This window comes from Phasianus colchicus, chromosome 15 (assembly GCF_987193195.1).
Source record: "Phasianus colchicus chromosome 15, bPhaCol1.hap1.1, whole genome shotgun sequence".
Lineage (NCBI taxonomy): Eukaryota > Metazoa > Chordata > Aves > Galliformes > Phasianidae > Phasianus > Phasianus colchicus.
The window spans coordinates 18,499,948-18,509,010 of NC_143450.1; the positions used below are offsets into that span (position 1 = coordinate 18,499,948).

The window sequence follows — 9,063 nt, forward strand, 5'->3', positions numbered from 1 at the left end:
TGTAATAATAGTAAGGAGATTCCTAAAAAGTAGCCTACTTGGTACAAATGGGGCACCAAAAATCACCTTCAATTTTTGTTTTTTCAAAAGCTCGAGAATCAAAAACATTATAACAAAAACAACGACGACAAACCCTACAATGCATTACACACACGACTCCAAGAGCCAGGTGCCCACTGTAAACACCGCCAGCACTGGCAGTACTACGGACCTCTGTGTTACAAAAACTGCCATCATTCTGACTTACAAAGTCAGACTGGATACATATTTCTTCTAAATCTGACAAACGTTCACCTGCTTAAAGTGAGTCAGCAGCTTCTCCACAGTTTACCACCACTACCAGCATCTGCAACGTTCCCCGGGCTGCCCAGCTCAGCAGACCCACGGCTGGCCCCTCATTGCCCCCACCAGAGCAGCCCAGGAGCACAGGGAGGAATGAAAGCCTCCCCAATTCCCTGCTGCAGGAGTCTGCAGGTGCCAGAAAGGGAGTCGGAGCAGGGCTGGGCCAGAGCCTCTGTGACAGAGGAGAGAGCAGGGAAGGGACGTGGCAGCAGACTGCCCATTCCTGCTACAGTTCTGCAATGCTCCAAGAATCGGTCATGGATTTTGGTGAGATAAGATTGGCTGGGCCCGCGGTATGAGGACACCCAATCCTTCTTGCCAAACCTCCTGAAACTCCACACATCTATTTTCCAGAAGATTGAAGAGCTGTCCCCATACTGTGTGGCACCGTGGGACATGGTGTGCTGTCAGGGACAAAAAGAGCAGCAGTTCATCAGTCACTTACAGACAGATGAGACACAGACACACACTGCTGCCTTCAGCACTCAGGCAGTTTCAGCCCCCTGGATGCTGGCCAACCAAGTGACCTCACAGCCTTCCTCTGAGGAGATGTGCTTTCCTCCTGGTTGCTATGTGACACTTGCATAAATACACAGCCAAACACACCTCAGCAGGCCCCAGACATTCCACATGGAAAAAGATTTCATAGGGCCTTTTTCAGGTGCGGTCAGCGAAGTGTTGCTCTCATGTCAGAGTATTCCCAACAAGAAGCACAGACCATTTGGTAAGGTACTTCAAGGTGGCAATACCCTTAGAGCTCATAACCTCCCCAAAACACCCGCAGGGAGAGATAACTGTAGTTACATGTTAGTGTACCACCAAGGTGGGTGAAAGGAGCACGGTGAGGAACAGCAGCAGTGTGAGCAGAGCAACGGCCATACGCTACTGCAAGGACTCTGCCAGCGAAACAGGCTCAATCCGACTGTGGCCTGTCAGTGCTCAGAGAGTGTCCATGAAGACAGGAAGCTGCTGATCTAACCCTTGTGCAAAGGATGAAAATAGGTTCACCAGTCCTACATGTCTTTGGTCAACGAAGCTCTCACGCACAGGCACGGAGGTTCAGTGAATATAACCACTCATGTCAGGACAGCCCGTCCCCATGCACATCATCTCCTTCCTCCCATATTTGTTCTTTACATAAAACCGTCCCTTCTTCTCTCGTAACGGCCAAGTTCTCAGGGTCTGAACTACCTTGGGGTACCTCTGAGCACACCTGGCCACCTCTGGGGGGGATTCAGCTCCCCGCATGAGCGCTCTCCAGTATTTGCTGAGCACGCTGTCAGTGCTGCTGGTTCCAGCCTTCCCAAACTCTGATGGTCAACTTTACAGCCAGGGGAAAGTGGGAAAAGAGCCCGCTGGCTCTGTTACTGGAAAACACTCACTAGCTATCCCCATCATGCTAGCTTGCCGATCATTCCCACCATTCACATCATCTCCCAGAGGCAACATGGAACTCTATAGCCTTTCAAACTCCCACTCAGGAGCAGATAGGAATGGGACAGAATCTGAAACTCAGATGCTTGCTCTGGACATGCAAGGTCTGCCGGGAGGCAGCAGAGGAGCCTCCATGCTGTACAAGGCATGGGGGGACCATGACACATTTTTTTCCACAGTGGAGCAACTCAGCTTAGTTTTCTCCTGGCTGGATTACACACTGGGTTTTTGGCAATGGAAAGAAGGAGAGAATTTAACCAGTGTTATGGCCTGAGACATTTCCAGGTCAGGAGCTGATGTTTTCAAGGAACTATCATGTTAAAACCACCAAGCATTAGTGCCACTGCACCCCAGCTCGATTACCATATGATTGCAATCACCTGTCCAAAGTGACACTAAGTTCTCTGTAGTCCCATCGAGGATGAGTAATTTTAAGACCTTTTTCATTTGGACTGAGCTTACCAGTGGTGCTATTCACAAAAACCTTCAGAGCCAACTCCATGCCTGTTGGAGATGATGCTTTGCAGAATACAATCAAGGCTCTGGAAAAGCAGAAGGTCTGGAAGGGTCTGCCCTGTGTTCACCAGAACACAGCGACTCCAGCATGCCCATGACACACACCAAGACACTGTCCCTGTTAAAACATTGGCTGTGGACACCCAGAGGTTTGTGAACTACCCTACACTCTTCACAGAAAGCCATAAGAAAAGCCCCAATGCCATTTGGCTTCAGCTAACTAGACAAGACTTCTGAACCTCCAGCTGAGTTGAAGTACAGCAGGGTCAGGAACAGAGGAAAGAAGGGAAACTAATATAAAAGCACCTTGAATTTATTAGATACTGGCAAAACTACATTTCAAAAATATTTAACGATGGTGGAATCTAACTGCTGTCTTCAAAAGTTGCAAGTGCATGAACTTACTTTTGTGACTGCCTGTGGAAAACAAATGGTGAATCCCCCTAGAAGCCCTGCCACCCTGTTAGTGAGCCTGCTGTCAGCTGCCAGCTCTGACACTTGCAAACCCAATGGGATGTCACTGCTTCCACAAACACCTCCCAGAACCCCTCCAGTCCCAACAGGCATGCCAGGCCTCTAAGAAATGAACAGACCCCAGATTGCAGGAGACAGACCCAGCCCTGCTTCACATCAGCAGGACCACACACCCCTGAGCAAACAGCATGCAGGGAAGGCATCAAGGGAGGGGAAAATTATTTCTTCTCTTTGCCAGAAACAAATGAGGTTGAAATTAAACATGTCAAATGGAATATACCCCTATTTGTACATGAGTGACTGATGCCTTATAGCCTACAATGTAATTACAGCCTGAAGCTGCAGAGCAATGAGCTGGGTGACTCAGCGAGTGCCCTCCCTTTCGTGGTGCACTCGAGGCGAGGGCAGGACTGGGAAGGAGCTGGCAGCCCTGGGCTGGCCCAGCAGCTGTGCGCCCAGGCGCCATCCCCACTGTCCTGCCCAGCGCCACTGCCAGCAGCACCTTGCTTCAGAAACACGACAGAAACGAGGAGAGTGCAGCAGAGTGGCACACATGCCTTGGGTTTATGACAGATCACAAACACAAAAGCTCTGACACAGCCGTGGCCTCCCAGGGCTCAGTGGCCAGAGCTGTCCCCATGTCCCCTCCCACACCTTCACACAGGGCGGACTGCTGGGGCCCAGCGAGGCGCAGAATGACACGAGGTAAAAAGGAATGGGACAGAAGCACAGGAGCAAGCAGGTGGCACCAGGTTTGCAGACACGAGTGCACACGGCAGCAACGCCTGCCTGTAAATGGCCTAGAGGGACACAAGTTCTTGAAACGTGACTGCAGAGGTTCATTCCGGACAAAAGCAGCAATACAGCAAAGAATTCAGCATACAGCCACGTTTGCAGGGCAACAATGCGGGTCGCCCAGACCGAGATTTGGTTCTCGGCCAGAAGAATTGCCCTTCTCCCGGCTCCCCGACCGCAGAGATGCCCGGTGCTGCTGCCGCTGGGTGTCAGCAGAGAGCGGGGCCATCCCCTCGGCGCTCCGCTCCCCGCAGGCTGCAAGCCGCGGGCCCGTCCTGCAGCTCGGAGAGCGCAGTGGTGGCCGGAGGGCACTGCGACAGCCCCCACCCCGCAGCCGCACACGCGGGCACGTCTCACTCGGCACAGAGCCGGGATGTGGAGAGCACCAGGGGGCACCGGGCGCTGCCCCGGGTCGCAGGTCGCCATCGCAGTCCTGCGCAGAGCAGGGAACAGAAGGAAGGCCCGGGTGCTCCGCTCAGCCTGGCTCCTGCTCCCCCTCAGCTAAACGGGAAGATCCACCACTGCATCCAAACCCGCCTGCTGTAAAATGGCATTCGGCCGTTCCCAGCAGAACCATGAGAGCTGCTGGACTGAACCTACAGCCAGGAGTCAGCCCAGCAGAGCCAGCCAAAGTACTGCTGTATTTTCCAGCTCCTCTGCCTCGTCTCCAGGAAGAATGCCGGCATGTTTGAGTTTTGTTTCTTCCTCCTGTTTCCTCCGGTCATCGTAGCAACTGCTTGTGCCCAGAAAAAGCAGCATTCCCCATCTCTCTGCAATGATTCCCCATCTCTCTGCAATGGAGGAGGAAAACTTGTGCTTGAAATCAAGCATCAGAAGAAGCATGGATCTAAGTGGTCTGTGTGGTGGTTCTCCTCGGGATTAGGGCTGCCAGTGACCAGCTCTGCACTCACTCAGACCACTTCTGCAGAGCACAGATGAGATGCTCTTTCAGACCTCACACTGTTTCTGCCAGAAACGGGGCTTGTCAGCTGCCCCAGGCCTGGAATTGTTCAAGGCCAGCTTGGATGGGGCTTCGGGCAACCCCATCTAGAACAGGTTGGCACTAGGTCATCGTTAGCTCCCTTCCAGCCCAAATCATTCTACAACTCTATTCCACGACTCTAAAAGCTGCTTGCTTTGATGCCATTTGCAATGGGCAAGGCAAGTTTGCCCAGGAAGCCAGGGACAGAAGGGCAGGAATGAGCAGGGTGAGGAAGGGAGAAGCTCACATTCAGAGCGATCACAGTGAACCCTGTGGGTTTCACACATAACTGATGCCACGCAGGCCTGGCTGGCCCAGCAGCCTTGGACAGTCAGGCTGAGCTGGATTCTTATAGAACCACAAAAATTAAAAAAAAAAAAAAAGAAAAAAAAGGGGGGAAATCAAAAATCTTTCCTCTGCAATCTTGACAGTGGTGATACAGAGGTTATGAATCAATGCCATCAAAGTGCTTTATGATCCTCAGCATAAATGCAAGATTTTAAACTGTTCTGAATGGCTGTGCACAACTGCAATTTCTTGATCCCACTCAATTTGCTGGTAAGGAAAAGATTACTCTTGGATTGGTGTCTCTGCTATAAATTACTGGCAGTGGAAACAAATTCTGGATGCTGAAGTCATAGCAAATGTTAGGAGTGTCAGAAAAACTAACAGCGAACAGAGTTAGCTTCAGCTTCTTTCTGCATCAGCAGCAGCCCTCTGCCTCACTCTGAGCTCTGTCACCTACAGCCCGAGCGGTGCCACACAACTGCAGGGCAGGGCCTGTCAGCTCCAGCTCAGCCAGGAAGAAGCTGGACCCTTCCTCACGCTGCCCGGAGCAGCCTCAGCCTGTGGGGAAGCGGTAATCCCCAGTTTGTGGGCCCACAGCCAGTTGCCTTGGAAATGACAACTTCACTGCAGAACCACACAGCAGGATGGGATGAGAAGACTGGGGTAAGCATAACAAGCCAAGTGCTCCCCGCCCATGTTACCGAGCAAAAGGATGGAAGGGTAAGAGCCCTGTACACCGAGCAGCAGGAAGGGCAGCTCATGCAGGGCGCTGCCACAGGCTGCTCCTTACCATCCTAGGCACCAGGCACTGAGGAGATGCTCCATGTTCAGTTCTCCACCCCTCACAGCCCCTGCAGGTGCCCAACAGAGACGTGCAGGGTGCATTTATCTGTTGTCAGTGCCCAGGGAATGCCCTCACCACAGGAATTCAGAGGATGCTGTCTGTGAGTTCCAGAGAAACTTCCCCTGACTTCAGTATAGTAAAATACATCATGCAGTCCACTCAGGTAGATAAAAACCATGGCAATACTTGAGAAAAACTGCATGGAACTTCACAAAGGCAGAGTCAACATAGAGTATTACTGACGGACACCTGCGCTGAGCTCAATTCCACTTGTTAAATGAGGTCCCCGCAATGCTCCAGAACAACGTGCTGTTCCTCCAAAACTTGAGCGTTCTGCAACAACAACCCTGATGCAGCAGGTCCCACATCTGGGGTGGTCTCCTGCACGTAGCAGAGAGCAGTCCCCAGGCACAGCCCCCACCCACCGGCACTGGGAGTGGGCCAGCACAGAAAGCTGTGCAGGCGCTCAGAGCCTCTGCGCCACTGCCCGGCTCAGCCACCTCCAGCTTGGAGGAGTGCTCACTCTCACAGTCCCCACATCAACTAGCAGAGCTCAGACTCCCACTGACAAAGCATAGGCAGGCACCTGGCTGCCTTTGCAGTAGTACAGTGGAATGATTTCACTGCCTCCTTCCCTCCTTCTCCAAGAAAACGTTCACTGAAAAATTATCTGATACACCCCTATCTGCTGCCCACTGCACGAGTGAGTCCTTCACTCTCAGCTTTTCTAACGAACAGTTGCTTGGTCAAGGGTAGATCACTTAACCTTTCTTTCTGTTTCTTAATCTTGAAATTATTCAAAGAAGTTTAATTTATCTCGACAAAGGAGTCTTTGTGTGCTCTGAATCTTCAAAGAGTTCAACACAAGCAAACTCTTTGTGACTGCACACACTAACCTGCCATAGCGGGGGGTCAGCATGCCAGAGGGGCCCTTCCCATTGGGGCTGCTGTGCTCTGGGGCACTCCTGAACTTGGAAGTTGTAGAAGGAAGTCATATGATTCTTTCTGACCATGCTGTAACAAGAACACTTACATGTGAAGCTTCCCACCCTCTCAGACAAGAAGTGTAGATAAAAAGGGCCTGGTTGCTGATGCTTATCAAATGGGAGGCTTCAGAGGAAGAAATCTGGGAGCAGAAAACACCATAAAGAGTTGTTGATGGGAAATCTCAACTACAAAATTCTGGTAGAAGGGTCTAAACAAAACCTTAAAAGGGAATGAAACTGCTCCAAATATTGGTACAGCTTATTAATGAAAAGCTTGGAGAAAAGCCCACAGACAGGCTACTGCAAATTTCCGCTTCTTTTTCAACAAGCATCAGCTTAATGTTATTTCAGTGGTCTGCTAATCAAACCATTCAGACAAGGCTAGCACTGACGGGAGCAGCATCAAGTTTGCTCCTGACTCTGTACAAGGAGCAAACTGCAAGAGCAGGAACAACCAGTATGCCAGTAAGAAACCTGAAAGCAGAGGCTAAAGAAATGAAAGCACAATGAAGAAAGCTCTAAGCATCCAGCTGCCAAGCTAGAAGCTCATACAGAACACAGCAGACCTTGAGAAGAGCTGGATGTTTCTCCCGAACACCAATACAGGCCAAGTCATCGCACACCGCTGCTGGGCTCCAGATGAGCTCAGTACTCCAGACCAGAAGGGACCTTTATCAGTGGTTGCACTCTGGACACAAGATGGTGTTTCTGCAGAACCCCAACATCACCACATCACTTCTTCAGGCTAAGCTGCCCTCTTGCTGTTGAGCTTAGTGATTTTTGTTTCCAGTTTTAAAAACGGGCCTTATTTATTTGCTCTGTTCACCCTTGAAAACACCCTTATGACCACTGTTTACTGCAAATTTTCACCCCCGAACTCACTGAGCAGCAGGCCAGCCTGCAGCCTTACCTGCTTCACATATGTATGTGAGCACCAGATCCACTGAAATTCTAAATGAATTGCTTACTCAACACTATAAAGTTAAAAATCCTCCTGCTAAACTCACACTGGTGTATACGGCATATTATGGCCAAAAAAGTGACCTCAAGCTGAAGAATCCGTGCTGCTAAGATAGAGGAGAATTTATTTGTTCATATGAATTTAGCACGAGTTTAGAAACGTTGTGCCTGATGCTGCCCTTCAAAGGTGCCACTTCCAGGTCAGCATGAGGTCCCTGGCTTTTGTGTCACAGTGAGATCGGGGCTGGGCTGCAGTTACTCCAAAGAGTAACTCTAAAATCCCTTTTCTGGGGATGGGAGAAGAGGATGTCCATTCATTAAAGTATAAAAAGAGCAACCGTAATAGAAAGAGTCAGCTACTCTAACGCTCAGCTTTACCATTCTTGGTAATGGGGTGTGGATCTTTTGGTTGTATTTCCAAAAATCACTGACATCCCAATTCACAGAGAGGAGCTTTGTGCGTTGGAAGATAACAGGAAAGCCTTCTTTCCTTCCTTTAAGGAAGACCGGGAAGAACTGCAGATCCTCCCCCTGGTAAACCAGAGAAAGCAACAGCGCGAGCCGCAGCGGCAGCTGAGAACAAACTTCGCCGCGAGTTACCGCCGCCAGGACGGAGAAAAGCAGCGGCGCCTTCTGCCGCCCCGCCGCCGAGAAGAGCTCCCGGCCCGCACCGGGACAAGCTTCCGCCGACCGGCCCGTACCTTATCGTCGTCGGGGGACAGGTTCTGCAGCCGCTCCTTGTCCGCGGCGGCGCGGACCTCCCCGGGGTCGGGGTCCGGGACGGCGGCGGGGTCCGGTTCGGGGCGGGGGGCGGACGGCGTGGCACGGCGCTGCCCGACGCGCAGCGCGCCGAAGTCCAGGGTCTTGCTCTCGAAGGCGCCCTCGACGCTGCAGAAGAGGCCGCCGCGTTTCTGCCGGGGTACGGCCGCCGTGCCCGGCCGCGCCAGGTATACCGGCAGCTCATCGCTGCCGCGCCGCCCGCCAGCCGCCATGCCCGCCCGCCTCGCCGCCGGGGAAGGGGCCGCGGCCGGGGCCGGGGCGGGGGCTTCCCGGCGGGGCGGGGAACGGGCGGGAGCGGGGCGGCCCCAGGGGCAGGCGCGGGGGCCGCTCGACTGGGCGGGCCGGCTGCGGGCGGCGCGGGGCCGCGGTGCCGTCGCCCGCGGGGACGGGAGCGGAGAGCGGGGCCGGCGGGGCGCTGGAGGTGCGGGCGGCCCCGGTGCGGCTTTCCTGGAGAGCGTCTGCCGAGCGGCGGGCGCTAAGTTGAGCGGCGGGCGGCTGACGGGGCGCGTGCAGCCGCGCTGCCCGGCGATGCGTCCCGACCCTCCGCTCCCGCCGCTGCCGCGTCCGCGGGCCGGTCAGGGCGCTGGGCGGCGGTGCGACGTGTCCGCACGCGGGCGCATCTCCGGCCTCTGCGCAGCGACGGAACAGGGAATCCACGGTGG

The 9,063-nt window shown here is 53.3% G+C and overlaps 1 protein-coding gene across 1 annotated transcript in view; it reads right to left on the reverse strand.

Annotated features, from left to right (window-relative positions):
* Positions 1-8,639, reverse strand: part of DPYSL3 (dihydropyrimidinase like 3) — a 30,383-nt gene extending 21,744 nt beyond the window's left edge. The window contains exon 1 of the mRNA XM_031598515.2: positions 8,323-8,639. Coding sequence (XP_031454375.1) covers positions 8,323-8,613 — 291 coding nt within the window. The 5' untranslated portion in view covers positions 8,614-8,639. The remainder of the gene's footprint in view (positions 1-8,322) is intronic.
* Between the last annotated feature and the right edge of the window lie 424 nt (positions 8,640-9,063).